The 20,893-nt window shown below is 53.7% G+C and overlaps 2 protein-coding genes across 9 annotated transcripts; both read left to right on the top strand.

Moving 5' to 3' along the window:
- On the top strand, window positions 1-1,896 carry SPEGNB (SPEG neighbor). The gene is made up of 4 exons (XM_036753941.1): window positions 1-122; window positions 539-846; window positions 1,481-1,622; window positions 1,758-1,896. The coding sequence occupies exons 1-4, from the start codon at window positions 1-3 to the stop codon at window positions 1,894-1,896; spliced, it is 711 nt and encodes a 236-aa protein (XP_036609836.1).
- A 1,613-nt stretch (window positions 1,897-3,509) lies between these two features.
- On the top strand, window positions 3,510-10,843 carry GMPPA (GDP-mannose pyrophosphorylase A). Of its 8 annotated transcripts, none has more exons than XM_036757564.1 (14): window positions 3,531-3,583; window positions 4,763-4,824; window positions 5,046-5,143; window positions 5,565-5,668; window positions 5,944-6,130; window positions 6,440-6,499; window positions 6,929-7,059; window positions 7,538-7,552; window positions 8,211-8,345; window positions 8,478-8,575; window positions 8,756-8,802; window positions 9,019-9,111; window positions 9,960-10,128; window positions 10,537-10,843. In XM_036757564.1, the coding sequence occupies exons 2-14, from the start codon at window positions 4,785-4,787 to the stop codon at window positions 10,635-10,637; spliced, it is 1,278 nt and encodes a 425-aa protein (XP_036613459.1). In that variant the 5' UTR covers window positions 3,531-3,583; window positions 4,763-4,784; the 3' UTR covers window positions 10,638-10,843. The 8 variants fall into 8 exon arrangements, with proteins under 8 accessions (XP_036613464.1, XP_036613459.1, XP_036613465.1 ...); XM_036757565.1 differs by lacking the exon at window positions 3,531-3,583 and adding an exon at window positions 3,625-3,714; XM_036757566.1 differs by lacking the exon at window positions 3,531-3,583 and adding an exon at window positions 3,634-3,710.
- The last annotated feature ends 10,050 nt before the right edge of the window (window positions 10,844-20,893 follow it).

Below are 20,893 nucleotides of genomic sequence, written 5' to 3'. Positions count from 1 at the left end.
ATGTCCAAAGCAGCTCCGGCCAAGAAGCCGGCGGCCCCACCTCCAGGCTGCACCCTGGACATCAATGACCCCCAGGTGCAGAGCGCTGCCATCCGCATCCAGGCCTCTTACCGGGGCCACAGGTGAGGGGGTGGAAGTGTCTTGGTGTCGGTCCTGAGTGACCTAGGACGTTCCAAGGGTCAGCAGGACATCTCTGAGAAGGGACAAGGCGGGGGTGGGGGAGAGAGAAAGAGAGAGAGAGAATGAGAGAGAGAGAGAGAGAGAGAGAGAGAAAAGGAAGGAGGGAGGGAGCGGGTGCGGGGTGGTCAGGAGAGTGTGCTTGATCTGGGTCAGGAGGAGTCCTGTTGAGGATGAGGACTTGGGCTATGACCCAGAGGTCAAATGAAGAGAAAGTTGTGAATTAGGGTATGGGGTCAATAGTTTGAGGAAAGACTGGAAGGAGAACCAGCCTGGTGATCGGTCTGTTATGGGGGGAGGGGGAGGTGGTGTGGAGTTGCGCCGAAAGGGACCAGACCGAGACTGGCATTGACCTGAACAGGTCCCGAAAAGAGCTGAAAGAGAAGGGGCCACCACGCGTGCTGCAGCCGCTGCAGGACGTCGTACTGATTGAGGGAAGTGCAGCGAAACTCTCCTGCCGGATCTCGGCTTTTCCTGACCCTTTTATCCGCTGGAGCAAAGACGGCAAGGAGCTCCGTGATGGGCCGAAGTACCGCTACGTCTTCGAGGACCCGGACGTGGTGGCACTGGTGGTGCGCGACGGAGAACTAGCTGACCTGGGCCAGTACAGCATCAACGTGTCCAATCCCTTCGGCGAGTGCTCGGACTCTGCGCGGATACTCGTGGAAGGTACGACCTTCTAGGTCCCTAGTCACGTTCACCTACTCTTGGAGTTTGTTGGGCATTTCGGGCTTTCCCTTAACACACCCATTTCCCCCGCATACCACACCGATCCTCACCACCAGCCCGTGAGGTGGGTGGGGCAGGTAGTATTACAAAAGTTATTAAAACAGCTCGCCCAAGGTCACCAGACTTTCCCGGACTTCACGTTCTCCACAGGGAATGAGGCTGCGTGCGAACTCTCCGCACCACATTGTCTTCATCTGTAGATATATACCACATATTTTTCTAGCTCTTTGAGATTTTAAAGAGTGCTTTCCTCACAACAACCCAGCGAATTAGGTCGTGCAAGTATTAGCATACTTATTTTTACAAATAAGAACCATTGAGGCTCAAAGGTTGAGTGACTTGCCCAGGGTCACACGGTTATCAAGTGACAAGGCTGGGATTTGAGCACAGATCTCCTTGCCTCCATGTCCAGTGTTACAACATACGCGTGAAATGAGACGGGACTATCTCTAAGGTCCCTTTCAGCTCCAAGTCCTGTGATGGGCAAGTCCCAGGAGAGGAGGCAGGGAGGGAAGAACTCTTCCCCATCCATCCCTTTGCTCCCTTATCGGTTTTCTTCCTACACACCCTACAGTCCCAGCTAAGATCAAGAAGGGACCAGACAATACCAAGGCACGCAAAGGAACCACGGTAACGCTGACCGCAGAAATCCTAGGAGAGCCACCTCCTGACGTAGGATGGACCAAGGACGGGCTGGACATTGAAGAGGATGACAGGCGAGAGACGGGGTTCTGGGTAGAGGATGGAGCTCTGGGTGGGGCCTCGGGTAGGGGTTGGGGGGGTGGGTCCCGGTGATCGAGGTGGCCTGGGGCACTGCCGGCACAGATATCCTCTCACCAGCTCCCTTCCAGGGTGTACTTCGAGATCGGCAACACCAACACTACGTTGACCATCCGCCGGGCTACCGCTGAGGACAGCGGCAAGTATGAGGTCTACGTGGAGAACAGCCTAGGGATGGACCAGAGTTTCGCCCGCTTGGATGTTGCCTGAGGGGAATCTTCGGACCTTTCATCCGTGCCCCCGGTGCCAGGGCTGTCACAACATCCTTTCTTTCTCGGTCTGCGGATAATAAAGTTATGGTCTCTCTGACGTTCCCTGTCTCATCTTCCTATGGGGAGGTAGGGGGAAAGGGGAGTCCCATTTCCCAAGCTAGACCTAGCCCCTCCGCTTCGGTGTATCGCACTAGTGAGGGTCACAGAATGTCAGAGCTGGAAGGGATCTTAGAACTCATCTAGCAACTACCTGGTGTAGTGGGAAGAACACGCAACCGAAGCTGCAGTTGGAGTCCCGACTCTAGCATTGCTGTGTTTCCTGGAAAAGTCACTTCGTGAGGCAATTAGTGTTGCAGAGAATAAAGTGGTGGGCTTGGAGTCAAGTTTGTATCCTGCTGTGTGATCCTAGGCAAGTCACACAAACGGCTCTAAACCTCAGTTTCTCCATCTGTAAAATGGGAACAATGATAGCACCTACTAGAGTTATGAGAATCAGATAAAGTAGCATGTAAAAAATGAAATAACACGTAAAATATGCAAACCATACAGCTATATAAATACTAGCTATTATCTCTCTGAACCAAAGTTTCATCTTCAATAAAGAAGCATTTATTACCTATGAAAGGAGACAAGTGTGTTAACTAACCTCTTGGTGCCTCAGTTTCCTCTCCTGCAAAATAGGAAGGTGGTAATTGATTTCTAAGGTTCTTTCTTGCTCTAAATCTATGATCTTATGACATGTTGGAGTAGAATCCAGTCTAAGGTTCCTTCCAATTCTGTCTCCATTACCAAATGAAAGCCTCAGGTCTAGGTGGCCCTGTCCTAGCCTCTTCCTCTCCCTTTTCCTCACCCTCTCCCCTCCTCCTTCCCCTCCTCTTTCTCCTCCCTCTCCCCTTTCTCCTCTTCCTCTTCCCATTCTTCCCCACTCCTCCCCTTTTTCTTCCCCCCTCCTCCTTTTCTTCCCCCTCCCCCTTCCTCTCCTCCTTTTCCTTCTCCTCCTCCTCTCCCCTCCTTCCCTTCCTCCTTCTCCGCTCCCCCTGCTCCCTTTCTCCTTTCCCTCTTCCTCCCTTTCCTCCTCCCTCCTCCTCCTCCTCCTGTTCCATTAACATCTTTAGCTGTGCCAGGCCACCCTTCGTTACTCCCACGCCACGCGATGTGGGTGGGCTTTCTCTAGCCTTTATCTGCTTGCGTAGAACCCACTCTGTAAGCCCGTGTCCCCGCCGCACCTCGTAACCTGGGAGGGAGATGTGGTGGGGTGGCCAAAGAGCCCCGGATTGTGTGTCAGGGGACTGATCAGCTTTGTGACTTGAGGAAGTTGCATTCCCTCTCCAGGCTTCAGTCTGCTCATTTTTGTCCCTCTATTTCAGAGATTAATCTATGATTAGATTTCGAGGTACATGACAGCTCCAAATCTACAATTTCTTTTCGCGTTTTCAGCCCCTAATGATGAAGCCCCGCCCTCCTCTGGACTCTCTCCGCCCCTTCAGTTTATCCCCGCCCCCTAGCCATTGAGGCCCCGCCCCCTCCCGCGGTCTCCCCTCGGTAACTCCATATGGGGAGGGAAGGAAAATCTGCGAAACTACAACTCCCGGCATGCCCTCTGGAGGAGTTATCGCGAAGTCCGAGAGGACACGTATACGGAAGGATTTTGGAACCGTCGAAGGATCCCGGCGCGACGAATTGATGTGAGGGGCAGTAGGGACTCCGAAGTCGGGCTGCTCCCGGACCGCGTGCGCGTGCGCGTGCGCGTGCACGCCCCGCTCCGCGTGCGCACCCTCCCCCTTCCTGGCCGGCGTGGGGCGGGGTGTCTGCGTAGGTGGGCTGTGGGGTGCGGACCTAGGAGAGAGCAGCCTAGGGCGGGGTTCCCCGTCGGGGTTCTTTTTGAGGGGGTTAGAAAGTTTAAAGGGTTAGTCAGAGTTCCGGGTCTGTGGAGAGGTCAGTGTCAGGTGCGAGATCTGTGGAGATTGGGGGGGCCCTGAATTTGGAAAGGTCATTGTTGGGGTTCAGCCTCCGTACTGATTGGGGAGTTGTATTTGAAGGTATCAATCGAGGTTCAGAGTGCACCAAGGGTCGTGCTCAGCCTCCATAGAGATTGGGGGGTCAGAATTTGGAAAGGTCATTGTTGGGGTTCAGCCTCTGTACTGACTGGGGAGTTATATTTGGAGGCATCAGTCGGGGTTCAGAGTGTGCACCAAGGGTCGTGCTCAGCCTCCATAGAGATTGGGGGGTCAGAATTTGGAAAGGTCATTGTTGGGGTTCAGCCTCCGTACTGACTGGGGACTTGTATTTGGAGGCATCAGTCGGGGTTCAGAGTGTGCACCAAGGTTCATGCTCAGCGTCCATAGAGATTGGGGGGTCAGAATTTGGAAAGGTCATTGTTGGGGTTCAGCCTCTGTACCGATTGGATAGTTGTATTTGGAAGCGTAGGTCAGGGTTTAGAGTGTGCACCAAGGTTCGTGCTCAGCCTCCATAGAGATCATGGGTGTCAGTATATGAAGGGGTTAGTCAGGGTCTGGGGTCAGTGTTGGGGCTCAGGTTCTGTAGAGATTGGGGTTCACATTCTGAAGGTTCAAAGTGGAAGCTTTTTGGTTTCATGGATTTAGTGTTTTGGAATCTAAAGGAATTGGCCAGGGGTGTCTGTGAAATTTGGTCCAGTGGGAGCAGTGTTGAGGTCCAGAGTCCTAGGTTTGGGACTCAGCATCTGAATGGGTCTGGGTCTGGGCTTGGTCTGGGGTTCTGAAAGGAATCTCCTGGTTGGGGAGGGGTCAGTATTGTGATCACGTTGAGGACTTGGGGTTCAGGGTCTAGAAGAGAGAGACCCGGGAACCTTTGGAGTGTGAACAGGGTCTGTTTGGGGTTTTTAGGGATTAGGAGGTCACCTTCGCCATGCTCAAAGCGGTGATCCTGATCGGAGGTCCCCAGAAGGGTGAGGCCCCTGGACTTGCAGTCTGTCTGGTGGCGTTCCCTCTTTGCTTCTTCTCTCCATCCCCTCACCCTTGGTGATGCCCTGACTCCTTCCCCACCCCCCACCACTGGGTTGGGCTACCTGTGGCCTCCACCATCATGGGAGGGCAGCTGGGTGTACTGGTGCGCTGGAGACTGGGAGAGGGAGGAAGCTGAGGCCTTTACCCTTTCTTCTGACCCCAGGGACCAGATTCCGACCTTTGTCTTTTGAAGTGCCCAAACCGCTTTTTCCTGTAGCGGGAGTCCCCATGATCCAGCATCACATAGAGGCCTGTGCCCAGGTAACTCCCCCAAAGCAGTACAGACCACCCCCCCATACCCCAAGGAATACTCTTTCCAGGAGCTCCCCATACGCTTGAGCGGACCGTTCCCTTCGCCTTTGTCTAAGAGTCCAGGACCCTTGCTCATCTGGTGCAGTCAGGGAGACCCGAGTTCAAATGTGACTTCAACACACTAGCCGTGTGACTGGGCAGTTTCCAGCTTACAGTTTCCTCAACTGTAAAATGAAGTAATGATAGCACCCACATTGCAGGGTTGTATGTCGAGGATCCATGGAGAATATTTCTAAAGTGCTTGGCACACAGTAGGTGTTTAATAAATGCTTGTTTCCTTCTTTCCATCCATGGCTTCCTTCTCAGTCCTGTCTTTCCCTATAATCCTAAATATTTCTCTTCCTAACCTCATCCCTGTATGCCTTCAAAGGTTCCTGGGATGCAGGAAATTCTCCTCATTGGTTTCTACCAACCAGATGAGGCGCTGACCCGTTTCTTGGAGGCTGCTCAGCAGGAGTTCAACCTTCCTATCAGGTGTGTGTGTGTGTGGGGGGGGGGAGCGGGAGATTCTGCCTCAGCGTCCTCCATGCTGGGTCCACTTAGATATCTGTAAGTTTATCGTCCTAAAGAAAGGAGGCTCTGTGGGAATCTTTCATTCCGTTGAATTTCCAGGGTGTGAACAGGAGGGGGTGGCTTGAGTGGAGATGCCCTCGGGAATAAGACGGATCAGGGGTTTAGGCCCAAGGGAGTAGGTGATTCTCACTAGATCTCATCTGGGGGTGGGTGGGGTCTGGTTTTCCGGGCTTCAGGTACCTGCAGGAATTTGCCCCCCTGGGTACAGGGGGTGGTCTGTATCATTTCCGAGACCAGATCCTGGCAGGGGGTCCCGAAGCCTTCTTCGTTCTTAATGCCGATGTCTGCTCAGACTTCCCGCTGGGGGCTATGCTAGAAGCCCACAGACACCAGCCCCATCCTTTCTTGCTCCTTGGCACCACGGTGAGAGATGGAAGGTCTGGGAGTCCCAGGGGTCAGTGGTGATGGGGGTGCAGGGGAGGGGCTTCACCTTATTTAAGACAATGTAAGGAATTGAAGAGAAGCTGGCCCAGGGAAGTCACCTGAGAAGTCACCCATCCCCTGGGTGCCCTCTTGCTGCTCTTCCTTCAGAATGGGGTGTCGGGAAGGCCATGGTTAAGTAGCACCCTTTATGGGATGGGTGCTTTTTGTGGAAGAGCCATGGCTCTAGGGGATGGAGAGAAAGAGTCAGGGCCCCACCTCCCGACTTGCTCATGTGTCTTTGTCTCTCAGGCAAACCGGACTCAATCCCTCAACTATGGTTGCATTGTGGAGAATCCAGAAACACATGAGGTAAGGAGAGGCAAAGATGGAGAGGAAGGTGGCAGCCTGGTTCCTGTTTCCTAGGCTGCTGGAGTTCTAGACTTTTCTCTGTCCCTACCCTTAGGGGATTTTGGTTACACTTTGTTCTTGTAGGGTGTGCCCTTCACTTATTCCATCTGGGTCCTTTCTGGTCTTGATTTCTTTCCCTAGCTTTTGCTGCCAATCTTAGTGACTCCCCCAGGGGGAGCTCTGCTCAAACCTGAACCCCAATAGCATCACCAAGGTCAGGGGCCTTTAGGGGAGCCTAGCAGTCAGTCCCTTTTAAAGTGAAGCTCTTGGTTTCTGAGCCTTGTTGATTCTGCTGCTTTTCAGCAGGACGTCCCCATAAATCTCATGAGCAGCGGTCATCCTCCTTTTTTGACCTCTCCCTCTCTCTTCATTTCTTCTCATCACCTTCAGGTCTTGCACTACGTAGAGAAACCAAGCACATTTGTGAGTGACATCATCAACTGTGGCATTTACCTCTTCTCCCCGGAAGCCTTGAAGCCCCTCCGTGATGTCTTCCAGCGAAACCAGCAGGACCCGCAACTGTGAGATGCGTCCCAAGTCCTTGATGCAGACCTCTAGACAGTCTCTTCTCCACCTGCTCCTATTCTTCTTGTCCCCGTCCTGTCTGCCCTCTCCCAGCTCCTGCTCCCTCTTCATCTTGTCCCTTTTGGGTTTCACCCCTTCTTGGTCACATGGATTCGGCAAAACTGGTTCCTCAGAGCCCCGCCCCTCCCCACAGCCAGCCCTGGAGTGTCTCTGGATCACTGTTCTGTGACCTCAACTCCCAGGGCCTAGGGACCTTCATTCTTCTGAGAACTAAAGGCTTCCTGAGATCCCCTAGACTGGGCTCTGCCATCCATTTCCTCATCTCATGCAGCCCCTATTTCATGCCTCATTCCTTCACATTTACCATTCTTACTCTGCCTCAGCTTGGCGTTCCATCTCCTTTTGCTTCTTTGTTTGTTTCTGGTGTCTTTTGTCTCTGCCATCTCCCTCTTCATCTTTTTCTGGCCTCACCAGCTGCCTTGATCTGGGGTGAGTGTCTATCTCTGAATCAAGGGACAGGGGAAGGGATAGCAACTGAGTAGGGCTTTCGGGCCTGTGAGTGCCTAAGGCAAAGGGGGATCTAGGTTCTTTGGTCATTCCCACTCCAGGCTTTCCCACAGGGTTGGGGCTGCATGTGAGGATAGAGGCAGGGGAAGCAGAAGGATAGGGGGCGGCATTGTGATTGCTGCATCTCCTTGGGTGGTGGTGTACTATGAGTACCTGAAGTTCTTTGGTGGTGGTGAGTGCCTCATCCCTAACAAACCCCCAGAGATGTGCTGTAGGGCAGCACTGTCAAACTCGGATAGAAACAAGGGCCAATAAACCATGAGGAAACATTTCTGTGGCTCCAACTGACTTAGAAAACCACAAATGAACATTATCTATGTTATACTGTTTTAATTGATTTCGTTAAATATTTCCCAGTTACATTTGAATCTGATTTGAATGCATTTGTGGAGTCTTGGGGGCCACAGGCATGTTTGATATGTCTCATGAATGATTCCAGGCCACCAAGTCCTTGGAATATGCCTCAGTACCTGGACAGTTCACACCAGGGCTGGGGAATGTGCTTGGAAGGGTGAGGGGCTTCCTCAGCATCACCACCAGCTTCCTTGTCCCCTGATTCCAACACCTTGATTCCCCTTAGGGATGGCTCTTCAGGCAGTTGGCCTGGGGCAGGGACCATCCGGCTGGAGCAGGATGTGTTCACAGCACTCTCTGGACAGGGCCAAATCTACGTCCATCTCACCGATGGTATCTGGAGTCAAATCAAGTCTGCAGGGTATGGAGGGGCTAGCAGAGGGAGACTGCAGCTGGAGTGTATCTTGGGGATTCCATATGGAGAGAGCTCGGGTGAAAGGGGATGGGGTCAGGATCTGTTTGTTTTTGACCTCTTCCTTCCCTGTCACCACAGTTCTGCTCTTTATGCCTCTCGTCTCTATCTGAACCGATACCAGCTCACTCACCCTGAGCGGCTGGCCCACCTCACTCCTGGAGGTCCCTGCATCAGAGGTAATGCCCCTTTCCTCCCTGGAGTCAGCTCAGATACCATCCCTCCCTTGATCTATTCCTTATCATCCAAAACACAATTCTTGATATCTTTCTATGTCTGAGACCCCCAGTCCTTCCCCTTCCCCTTCTTAGGGCTGGTTTGGAATATTTTTTTCCCCAGGTTTTCTCTTTTGCTTACAGGAAATGTTTTCATCCACCCGACAGCTAAGGTGGCCTCATCTGCAGTGGTGAGTGGGGTCATGGTTCCAGGGAGCCTAGGGGAGGAAGTAGTGGGAGTGACCCCTTGTCTCTGATGCCCCGTGTGATTTTAGTTCCTGCCTCTGCCACTAACTAGCCATGTGACTCAGCCAAGCTGCAGTTTCTCTGGGCCTCAGTTTCTTCATTTGTAAAATTAAGAGATTGTACTAGATAATCTCCAAATCTAAATTGTGTTTGCTCTGTAGCTTGGTCCTAATGTCTCCATCGGGGAAGGTGTGACTATAGGGGAGGGAGTCCGGCTCCGAGAATCCATTGTCCTCCATGGAGCAACTCTGCAGGTATGGGGGCTGTGAGAAGGGAGCTAGGAAATTGGGGTGGGAGGACTGAGTGGAAATCCCATGTTCTCCAGGGTGGAGAGAGGAGAGGGAACAGTCCTTCTGTACTCCTTGATGAGGGATCATGGTCAGGACTAGAGCCTCATCTCAGTCCAGGTCACTGATGATAATGGCTATATGTAGTGTTTTCAGTTTGCAGAGTCTTTCACGAGCATTATCTACTTTTATCCTCACAACAGCCTTGTGAATAGGGTCCTAGTATTATCCCCATTTTACAGATCTAAGTGTTAAGTGGTTTGCCCAGGGTCACTCACACACAGCTAGTAGGTATTTGAGGGAAGATTCAAACTCTAGTGTTCTGATTCTACTCTGTGATACCTCGCTGCCTCCTACAAGGCCGAGACCCCATGAGCTTGAGGTCAAAGCTGAGGACCAGACTTGATAGGAGTCAGGAAGAAAGAGGCCACTGAGAAGTGAGAGGCCTTGCTGTTGGCATGGAGCATCGGGATTTACCCTTATTTAAATCCCTCCTGTGTATATTTTCTTGTACTTTGTAGCAATAAACCCTTAAAAAATCCCAAAACTAAGAAGGATTTTGTGCTGTTTTCAGGCAGGAAGGAAAATGGTTGTGACTTCTCTTGCTGACTGAGCTGGGTGGTGGCAGTGGGCAGAAATGGCCATAGGCGGCACCAGTGAGCTGTTGACCTCACACGTAGGAAAGAGGAATGGGAATGGGAGGGGGACAGGGGCACAGGAAGGCCTGGGAATCTCAGCTCCCTTGGGGTTAGAGGGCTGAGCCTTGTCTGTTCTCTGCTGTTTCCTCTACCCTGCCCTAATCTTTCTCGCCACAGGAGCACACGTGTGTGCTACACAGTATTGTAGGTTGGGGGAGCACAGTAGGACGATGGGCCCGAGTGGAGGGTACTCCCAACGATCCCAATCCCAACGATCCTCGAGCCCGAATGGACAGTGAGAGCCTTTTCCGGGATGGGAAGTTGCTGCCAGCCATCACTATCCTGGGTACAGGAAATTACTTCCTGTGTTGGGTAGGGCAGGGAGTGGGGAGGAAGGGTTGGTGCTGGGGGAAGCTATGTCTAGGGCTGCTGGTGGATACCAGTATCCCAGGACTGGTTTGATGAGACAGGAAGCTGCCATTATTGTATGTGCCACCCATTCTGTTCTGTGTGTAGAAGTAATTTAAGGTGGCTGAGCAGGGGCATCTCCAGAAACTGCCCTGGGCATGAATACCCTGCTAGGGTGTTTCATTCAACAAACCTTTATTGCCTGCTCTGCCTAAGCTATGGGCAGTGGACTGGGGCACCGATCTTATGTGTTACTCCCAGATGCCAGTGGCCCCTGGCTCTCACCCTAATGCCTTCTCCCTTCCTTTCCTGACATCTTCTTGTGCCCATTCTACTCACCCTGCAGGTTGCCGGGTTAGAATTCCTGCCGAGGTGTTGATCCTGAATTCCATTGTATTGCCACACAAGGAGCTGAGCCGGAGCTTCACCAACCAGATCATCCTCTGAAATGAGGGACTTGGGGAAGGATGCCCCCCCACCTCCTCCGTGAGCCTTGCCTCTCAGGCCGACTCCTGTCTCTGGAGAGGAAGGGATGGAGTCAGTTGAGCTGAACCTTCAACTGACTGGTACTCTGGGGTTGTGGGAGATATGTGGGTGGCCAGGGCACTCCTCCCTTTCCACCTCCCAATAAACCCTGATGAACCTTGGAGCTAGGACGGTCTCCCGCCTATGACTGGAGTGAGGGGGGCAGCTGAGTCAGGGCCCCCCCACCCCCCCCTCCACATTAGCATTTAAATTGGAGTCTCTGGGCTGCAGGCTCATGAATAATGAATCTGGATTCGTGGTAAATCTCCCCCCCTTCATCCTCTTCTACTGCTCAGGAGGGAGACACACATTGCTTCATATCCCATCCTGTCTTTTCCCCCAAAAAACTTCACCCAGTAAACAACCCACACTCAAACCCCCAACTGTTGCCCTCCCCACAATGCTGAGCCTCTTGTTTGTGAGTCTGTCTCCTTGCTTTCCTCTGTCTCTGTCTCAGGAGCAGAAGGAATTGATTACCAAGGAGAGTGTGAAGCATCTAGGTTGGTTGGTTGGTATTGGGGAAAAGCTGGGATCAGAAGATTGAGTCCTGGACCAGTGTGTTATGGCCAGGTTCCCCCTTGGTTTGAGCTCCACTCCAACCCCCACCCTGCTCCGCTTTGCTAGCTCCATCTGCTACCCAAGTTGCACTGTTAGCAGAGAAAAGATCTTTCTTTCTATCTCTGTCTCTCTGTGTCTTCTGCTTCTTGGGCTCTTGGTGGTAGATGCTGCCATGGCTCTGTGGCTCCCAGTGGGAGGTACTGTTTAATAGGGGGTGGGGGCAAGGAAAGCCATCCTCCAAATTCCAGCAGCCATTGTGGTTACTCTGCTCATCACCCCCTTCCCTGCCCAGCTACTTGATACTTCTGCATCTCCTCACACTAAGGAACCTGAACTCAGGGAAAAAAAAAAAACTTTGTCCCCACCCTATGTGCCTATGACCCCTGTGTGCTCTCCCTTCTCCCCCTTCCTCCAGCTATGGGTGCGGAGCTTGGTTGCCAGATGAGCTGGTAATGATCGTAATCTGCTAATTGAGAGGAATCTAATTACCCGAAAAGAATGGGGGGGGGGTTAGGGAGTGGGGAGGAGGAGGAGGGGTACCAGCAGCAGGAGGTTGTATGTTGTGGGGAGGGTTACCAATGTGAGAGCCTAAGCCTGGGCCCCTGGTAGGGTTGGGAAGCCCAGAGAATATGGGCAGTTTTGAGGGACCCACTTGAAGGCTGGCTCTGGGCATCAGGCAAGTGCCAAGTTTAGGGGTTCACAGAAGTTTAGGCTGCTGTGGAGAGTAGAAAATGTTTTCCTGGCCCTTAACCCATAGAAACTGCTCCTAAAGGGAGAACAGGAAATAGCACCTGCCTTCCCTATCACTTTTTCTATCTTTCTGTCCCCCACTTTTGCCTCCCTTTCCCTCCAAAACCTCCCCCTCCCCCCTTTTGGGAGTGGAGCAATAGTTTTCAGCTTGTTACTTGAATTCCCTCCTAGGTGCAGCACACGTCCCTATGAGTGGAGGGAGTTGGGGGGTGCAGTCTGTGGGACTGGGGTCTTGCCTCCCCTCCTGACCCTGCCGTTCTGTGTGACTGGTAGAGGCCATGGCAGTTCCGTCATAAATATGATAATTTAATTATTTTCTCAGCAAAACACCGTGAAATCCAATAAGTCTGTGTCAGGCCCTGGCCTCCGGGACAACCCCCCCCCAACCCCCATCACACACACACACACACACACACATACATACACACATGCACACACATTGGGGGAAGGGGGAGAGAGGGTCTGGGTGTTTTGTGTGTGTATGTGTGTGGTGGGGTTGGGAGGAGCTGAGGGAAGGGAATAGGAAAGGGAGAGAACCTCAAATCTCTTCCTCATACCAGTTCTCTCACTTTAGGGTGGGAGTTGGGGGTGCCTTATGTTCCTGTGGGGGCAGGATAAGAGCTTAAATGGAAGAGAAAGGCATGGGACAGAGCATAGACTAGTACAGGGAGACCTAAGGAGAAAATGGAGAAGAAAGAGATCCTTTTCTGGGACCTAGATTCTTTCTTGCTTCCAACCTAGGATGAAATGAACTCCAGGAAAGAGGAATGTTGGGGTGAGGGGAATTTACTAGGCTGTAAGATAGGAGGGAGTGGGTGAGTAATGGAGAGTATGGAGATGGGGAACAGAAGATACTGGGAACAGGGTTGGAAGATGGGGATGGGTAGATTGATGAGGGGTGGAGGAGGGGAGAGGGATGCGGGGGAGGTGAACACTCTTGCCATTAGAGCTTTTCTCCTTTTCCATAAAAAGATTATTCTGTAAAATCAGAGAGGGGGAGAGAGTACTAGTGTGGTAGAGAGGGATAGGGTGACACATGGGGAAGAGGTGGGGACAGGGATTCCAAGAGAGATAGATGCCGACTGGCATCAGGAACCAGAAATCGCCATTGTGGGATGGAAACAGGCACAACCCAAAAGGTGGGACAGATAGTGCCTGGGCTAAAGATGAAGACGAGATTAGGATTCCGGTAAGGGATGGGGAAGGAGCAGAGCCTAGCCTGAGACTCTTTGGATCCTACTAACCGAACAACTAAGTTACTCAGAGCTTGGATCCACGTTCCCTTCCCCCTCTCCCTCCCCCAAGCACTTAGCAGCCATTAGCTGGGGAGCAGATTGCAGCACCCCCCCTTCCCCCACCCCATGGAAGCTGGCACAGCTGGGCGCTCCTCCACATCTGCCACATCAGCACTGAGCACAGCTGGATGCACCCAGAGCCCCCCCACCCCCAAAGGAGGGAGGAGGCTGGGTAGGGACAGTTCTGGGGATAGCCCTCCCCTTTTGCTTTCTCCCCAAGACAGAAAGACACACAAAGAATCACACTACGATACAGAGGCACACTGACACACTCAACAATGAAGCACAGATACACCCTCTGACAGACACACACAAACACGATGTACTGACAGACATAGACGTGAAAACTGACAAAAACACACAATTACCCTGACAGGCTCACACACCTTCATTTCTCTCTCCCGTTCTTTCTCCTCCTCCCCCTTTGCCTCCCTCAATAGTCTGTTCCCTGTTTCAGCACCCTCTTCTTTCCCTCTTCTCCCAGGACCTGGGCCTTTGGGGAACCCAAGCATACCCTATCCCTAGAATTAGCCTCTTCTGATCTTGGGCTGGGGGAGGGCAGCGTACCGGCTGGCTCTCAAAGGTACCAAAGAGAGGAAGCAAGATCAGGGGAGCAGCCACTCGAACCCCTGCCTCCACATGCCACTTAATGGCCAGCCAACTCTTCTCCTTGCATGACCCACAAGGCATATTGAAGAGACCCCTCCCCCACCTCACTACACCATCCCCATAGGTCTTGACTATGCCCCTGGCCTCATCTTGTGTCTGCCCTTGACTCTTTGGGGGGTATTGGTGGGGACCTGAATTAACTTGTTTCCTAGGCTTCTCTGTTCACTTTTCTAGCATGTCCCCTAAGGTTAAGCACCTGCCCCTCAGCAATGTGGAGTCCGTTATCCTTCTTCCTGAGGAATAGCTGCTCTCTGGAGTATGAAACAGTTCTGGGCTCTGAGCTTCAAATTGCCTCCCTTGTCAGCTAGCTGCCCTCCTCCCCAGAACCTGGTGGTTCCCTTTTCCTTAGGTCCTTCCACAGCAGTTCATCCATCTATCTTTGGGGCTCCGTTCTGTTTAGGCTGAGGCTGCCCTAGGAGATTGGAAGAGGGAATTCTCCAAGGTCTGCTACCTAATGGGGAGAAGCTCTCCCTCTTTGTCCCCTTACTCTGAAGGGCTACCCACTCCACTCCCCAAATCACTACAGATTGATTGTCTAACCCCAAGCATCTGGCCGTGTCTCCTCTCCTTTTTCTTTTCCTGTCTCTCATGATTCTCTCCTCCCCACCCCTGACCTTCCTCCCTCCCTCCCTCCCTCCCTCTCTCTCTCTCTCTCTCTCTCTCTCTCTCTCTCTCTCTCTCTCTCTCTCTCTCTCTCTCTCTCTCTCTCTCTCTCTCTCTTTCTTTCTCTCTCTCTCTCCCTCCCTCTCTCCTCTCCACACACACACACACACACACACACACACACAGAGATTAAATCAAGACCCACCTCCCCCCATTTTCCCTCCCAGATCTTCACCACTTCGTTTTCCATCCCTCTCCTCTCTTCTCCCTCCCTCCCTTTATCCTTTCCCCTCTCTTCTTTTCCCCTCCCTTTGCTCTCCTGCCCCTTAGAGCTTTAATCCCTCCTGCTGCTTTGCTGCCTTATCTTCTCCCAGCAGCTTTCACTGCTGCAAAGCCCTCTCCCCCTCCTCCTCCATCTCCCTCCTCCCCCCACCTCTATCCTTCTCTTTTTTTCCCTCTTTCTTTGACTCCCTTTGCTCCCTGACCTCACCTCTTTTCCCCCTCTATTTCCCCACCACCTCTGACACTCATTTTGTCCTTTGTCCCCCCTGGATTTCACTCTGTCCTCTGGACTCCCATCTCTCTTTGACCTCTTCCCCTCTCCACTCCCATCCCTCTGACCTCTGCACCACGTCTTCCCTGTGTCATACCTTTGATTTCAACTCTGCACCCTAGCCCCTCCCTTCACCCCATTTGTCTGACCTCTGCACCTCATCTTTCTGACCCTTCCCTTTCCAAATCCCATCTTTCTCTCCCGCCATCTCTCACTAATCTCCTGTGCTCCATGTTTCCCTGTATCACATCTAACTGTCCACTCCATCTCTCTGACATCCCTCTCTGCTTTCCTATTTCTCTGACTCTTCCCATCTGCACTTATCTCTCTCACCTTTTCCCTCTGCACCCCTACTTCATCTCTCTAACTTCTCCCTCTGCACCCCCTCCCCCCCCACTTCTCTTTGAATCCCCTAGTCTCTCATTCCACACCATCTCTGACCTTTCCTTCCTCTTCATCCCCATTTCTTTCTGGCCCTTCCCTCTGCACCCCATCTCTCTGATCTCCACATTTCCCAATGTATACATCCACTCCATCTCTATTTCTGAATTCTTTCCATCTGCTTTTTCCCCTGTAGAGTATCGCTTGTCTCTGGTCTCTCCCCCTCTAGTTGTCCTTGGTTTCTGTCTCTGTCCACCCCCACCCCTTACCTCCTTTGCCCTGGCTCTTCTCCCCAGCTCAGTCTGGTAGTCCCCTTCCCCCACTACCCAAATCTTGGCTCTAGCCCCTTTCAGCCTGAGTCACTGTGAAGTGGCTAGGGGTTGGGTGGGGGGCCAGCGACGGCAGACGTTAGAGGCAAGAGTAGAAGGTTCAGCGTAGGGAATGGGGGTGTTTGGGGTAATGAGGTAGAGCTGTGCGGGACTAGGAAGTGGCAAAGTGGGGTGGTGTCGGTGTGGGTGGGCTGGGGGGCAGAGCCTCTCCTTCCGGAACTCTAACCCTCTTCAACCGCCTCAGATCACGTCCCGGCCTCCCCGCCCCCCCTCCCCGGGACTCTCATTAACCGCTTCTCCTGCCTCGTCCGCGGCATAAATAACCCAGATAAATCAGCCGCCGTCCGCCCCCCGCCCCCCGGCCCCCGCACCGCCCGTTTGTCACCGCCGAGCTCGCCAGCCCCGCTCACCAGCCCAGCCCCTGCATGTCCCCCCATCCCCTCCCACTCGCTACCCACTCGAGGGTACTGGCTCAGCACCGCCTCCCCCCTCTTGGGTAGGTAGTGGGGAACACTAGGGGCTGGTGGGGAAGGGAAGTCCTTGGGGGAGGGGTGACTTGAAAGGGGGGGTAAGGGTGGTGGGAATCCTTGGAGGTGAGGAATTAGAGTCGGCCTGAAGAAGGGAGAGAAAAATGAAGCCCTGCAGTGTAGGGGTTTTTCAGGAGTTTTTTTGGGGAGGGGTGGCGGGAGAAGGATGGCGATTGTTCTGGCCTTAAATGCGGGGATGCACATACGCAAATCAGGGGTAGGGACCAATTTTGTCACACCACAGGGTTGGGGAGGGGGACCATAGTCCAAGGGCAGGGCTGGGGGTGGTGGTGGTAAGATAGGGTAATGTGGGGTGGGGGTGGGGGTGGGGAAGAGAAAACCACATGAATCCCGACAATTGGTGGAGGCTCCCTGTCCTGTGCTTGGGAGGGAGAGGACAGCCTCAGGGAGGGTCCTTGCGTTTTCCCTGTGAGGGTTGGTGGGGTGTATCTGTGTGTATGGGGGAGCAGTTGTGAGGGATTGACATGGCTCAGGGGGATTGTATATAGCTCTTTGCAGCTGTTTCCCGGGTCACAGGATCTTCCTTTCAGGCAGCTTGCCAGAACTGAACCACAGGTTTTCAAATGGACCTGGGACCCCATCCCAGCTGTGCTAAACTGACTTACCTGCCTGTCCCCCAAACCTGGATTTCTCTGTTCCTCTCTCCCTTTCCTCTCCCCACCCACTCTGATGCTCCCAGTGCTGTCACCCAGCTTAGCTGTGATGTCCCTCCTCTAATCTCTCCCTCTCCAGTCCACATTCTATTTTCCTTTAATCACTGTCTCAAAGGCCAGTCCATCATCTCTGGGGGACCCTTTCAGAGGTGGGGTAAGGGGAGGAGGATGGGAATGTCTTCCAGCTTCCACAAGGGACAAGAAGAGGACATACCCTCTGGGCTTGATGTTAACTCCCAGCAGTACTTCAGATAATCTTTCAGGAGATGCTCCCATCACACAGAACCAGGGACTTTATGATACCCCTACCTCCATAGGCTAGTCCCAGCCAGGGCCAGTTCTAGCTGACCTTGATACCCCTTAGAGTGGTCTCCAGAGATGGGGTGTGTGTGTAAATGGATATAAGACAAGTCTGCATTTATGTGGGGGAAGCAAAAAAGGGATTGGGGGGGAGGATGGGCTATAGGGATTGGGGAGGGGGAGGAATCTGGGCTGGGCCCCAGGGACCGGCTGGGCAATGAGCCGGGGAAGCAGCCGGGAGGCTAAATGAGGGAGATTATCACCCAACTGCAGCCGGGCAGGGAGAGAGCAGAGAGGAAGCAGGGAAGCGGAGAGAGGGGGGAGAGTGGGAATGGGGGGCTACAGGGGGAATGGGGGAGCAACCAGGGGTGAAGAGTTACGAAGATGGGGACTTGAGGAGGGTGATTTTGGAGGAGTAGTGGGGTGTGTTCTCGGATGAGGTAAATGAGCAAAAGGGATGGAGAGTTGAGTATGTGGGGACATTTCTGTGGAGATGGGAGACAGGTGATGGGAAGACTGGGGAATGGTGGAACCGGTTGGTGGTGCAGAGGTTGTTGAGGGCTGGGTGGGAACTGTTGACAATTGCTTTGTGTTTTAAGAATCCGAGAGCTGTCCCATGGTGGTGCCAACTCCTCTCCACCACAGAACCCCCCTCTCAAACATGGTGATACCCCTCTTTCCCATCTGCATGTGGAATTTTACAAAAACACATTACTGTTTGAGATAGAACTTTTTCGTGCTTACCTCTTAGGGGAAAAGGGAAGGGTGACATGGACTTACTATGCATGCCAGTGGGGAGCAAGGAAGAGGGGATTTAAGGTTTTGAAAAGACTGGAAATCTGGGGAGCAAGTTAAGGGCATGTAGGTAATTGGGGATTAGGCGTGAGAGACTGTGGGAGTTAGAGCTTGAGGTGGCCAGGCCCCTCATTTCCTTGGCAAAGACCCAGACTGAAGTAACCTTAAAAAAGCAATTAAATCACCTTTAAAAAAACCCAGTAAAGAAAAATCAATACTAGGAGAAAGGGGAGGAGAAGGAGAGAAGAGGGTAGAGGAGGATGGGGGGGTGGGGGTGGAAAGGAGGAGGAGAAAGGACTGGAGACTGGGAAAGAGGGGTAGTTTAGGACTAGAGGGAGTGGGGGGCACTGCCAGGGGGCAGGAGGAAAGAAAAAGGGGGAGGTTGACCCATCCTTCGGTCACCATCATTTGCATTTTCCACAACATATCACTTCCAGCTCTCTGAGGTCCCCATGACGGACTCCTCCCAGCAAAACCCCACATTCAGCCTTCAGTTGGAAGTTGAGGCCCATGGATACTGATGGTCCTATCCCTAGGGATCCTTCAGGAAGATCCGTTTGGGGAACCAGGTATCCAAGTCCCCAGCTTCCTTCTGAGGATATTGCTGTAGCTCAGCTTCTTGGTCCCAGCCTCCCTAGCCAGTCAGGCAGGGTACGGTTCACCAGGAGCTGGGGTCAGAGTGGATAGAATAGAAAGATGCAGGGTATACATGCTTCTTCATGGGGAGGGACCTGATGTCTCCAGGGAGAGCACGAGAGACACAAGATAGGGGTGGAACTGAGCTGGCATGGAACACGGACCATTTCTCCGACAGGGACCCCCGGGGAGACATTCTCTTTTCTCCCTGTAGGGCTAAAGCAGGGGTTGAGTGCCCCCGCCCCCAGGAATGCCCAGGCGGGTATATATGGGCAGGCCTGGTGCATGGAAGGAGGGAGGGGGGTGGCGGCAGGCGGGCTTTGGGCTCTAATCCCCAGCAGCTGCCGTTTCCCTCAGATCGATTCCCTTCGCACTTTTTTTTTTTCTGCTGCTGGTTCCGCGGCGCTGGATCGATGGAGCGGCCTCCCCCCCGCCCCTCCGTGCTTCCTCTCCCTGCTGCTCATTAGCGCTCCGATTAATCAGCCCCCCCCCCTTTCCCCCGGGACATGTGCTCCCTCCCCTCTGAAGGCACATGCTCCCACACACTGTTCTTCCTTACCCCCTCCTCAAAGCCCATACCGTTCCTCTCGCCACCCCCTGTCCCTGGAGAGCACATGCTAATGCTCCTAGGCCAGCCCACAAGCTTCTCCCTATCCATAACTGCAAGCGTGTCCCCCTCACCCCACATCAAGATGGCCCATCCCATCGGGTGTTCCCCTGCTAGGCTCTGGGCCATGGCATATTTCTAAGCTTAGCCATCTCACCAACACAAGTATTTCCCTCTACCTGGCATTGGTGTGATTTTTTTTAACCTTAAGATGCTGTGGTAGTCCCCCAGTGCCTCCACAGTTGTGAAGACGGCACTCTCTACCCCCCCCACCCCCCCAACCCTTAAAAAGCATTTTCATCTTACCTACCTCAATCCCACACCCAACAACAGTCTCTCCACAGAAGTTTCTCTTCACTTCCCCAAGGGAGCCCCGCCAAACACATTCACACCCACACCCCCTCATCCAGGTAGGACACCTTGCCTACCTCTGCTTCACTTTCTACCTGAGCCCAAGCAGCACTCTTACCAGCCTTGCCATACCATCTGGGGAGGCAAGGGAACCACAGCTGCTGCCAGTCAGCCGGGAGGACCCCCTCTGTGGCTGCTGCTTGTGAGGGTCTGGGGACTTGGGGAGGGAGGGGAAGGCCGGGGCTGGAAGAGAGACCTGGCTTCTTTTGGGGCAAAGCACTGTAGCCAGAACCTAGAGGGAGCCTCAGGGAGGCGTAGAGGAGCTAGTGCGGGATTCCGTACCCTCTTTTCCTCCTCTCAAGTTCACGAGCTATTCAAACAAGTGGCTCAGGTAAAGCAGCTTGGGAAGCTGAAAATAGGGCAGCTGGGTCAGATGCCAACCCAGTGGTAGTCGTGGTAGCGGTGGAGATGTCGGGTGGTTCACAGTGGACTCGGGTGGGGCCTGCGGAGTGGTGCTCACCCGTGAACCAACGTGGGGGCTGCTCAGGGCCACGGCCTCAGGCCCAGCAGGGAATAAAGGGAGCAGGGCAGAGCTGGGAATCTGTCATGTGACTGGGAGTGGGGGTGGGTAGGACGCACCCTGTGGCTGGGGGCGCAAAGAGAGTTTGGGGGTCTTGAGTGAGGTGGGGGCAGAGCGAAGCTCCCCGGTACTGGGCTGGGGTCCACTCCCGCCCCTGGCGCTCTCCTCCTCTGGCCCGGCTCCTGCTGCCCGCCCGCCCGCCGGTGAAACGCTGTTGACACGTCCTGAATTATTAAGCGCGGGGTGGGCTTCGGAGCACATGCTGAGCGGCGCGGGCTGAGCGGCGTGGCGGAGCGAGCGCTCGCAGGGACACACGCAGGGGCTGACAGCTGTGCTGCTGCTGATAAGCGAAGCCACAAGGAGACGATCGAGGAGAGAGACAAGCGGCGGCAGCAGCCAGGGCTGCGGAGCTGCTGGGAGTGTGAGCAGCTTCCCTCCCTCGTGCCCCCCTCCCCCTCCTCGGCGGGAGTTTGGAGGAGCGGCTGCTGTCCCCACCACTTGGGGAGAAGAGCCCGGGCTGCTAGGCGGGGAGGGGACAGCAGGCAGGGACTCTCTGGCCGGCCAGGTCCA

The sequence above is a fragment of the Trichosurus vulpecula genome, chromosome 4, assembly GCF_011100635.1.
Source record: "Trichosurus vulpecula isolate mTriVul1 chromosome 4, mTriVul1.pri, whole genome shotgun sequence".
NCBI classification, from domain to species: domain Eukaryota; kingdom Metazoa; phylum Chordata; class Mammalia; order Diprotodontia; family Phalangeridae; genus Trichosurus; species Trichosurus vulpecula.
Note: the sequence above shows the minus strand (reverse complement) of the source record. Positions and strands in the feature narration are given on the sequence as shown.

What these genes read in the sequence shown, in the direction of transcription:
- SPEGNB (XM_036753941.1), top strand. Translation starts at nt 1, where the DNA reads ATGTCCAAAGCAGCTCCGGCCAAGAAGCCGGCGGCCCCACCTCCAGGC. An exon ending in TGCGCGGATACTCGTGGAAG is followed by an intron (nt 847 to 1,480) that starts GTACGACCTTCT and finishes CACACCCTACAG; the next exon opens with TCCCAGCTAAGATCAAGAAG. An exon ending in GACATTGAAGAGGATGACAG is followed by an intron (nt 1,623 to 1,757) that starts GCGAGAGACGGG and finishes GCTCCCTTCCAG; the next exon opens with GGTGTACTTCGAGATCGGCA.
- GMPPA (XM_036757564.1), top strand. Translation starts at nt 4,785, where the DNA reads ATGCTCAAAGCGGTGATCCTGATCGGAGGTCCCCAGAAGG. An exon ending in AGGTGGCCTCATCTGCAGTG is followed by an intron (nt 8,803 to 9,018) that starts GTGAGTGGGGTC and finishes TTTGCTCTGTAG; the next exon opens with CTTGGTCCTAATGTCTCCAT. An exon ending in TCCATGGAGCAACTCTGCAG is followed by an intron (nt 9,112 to 9,959) that starts GTATGGGGGCTG and finishes TTCTCGCCACAG; the next exon opens with GAGCACACGTGTGTGCTACA.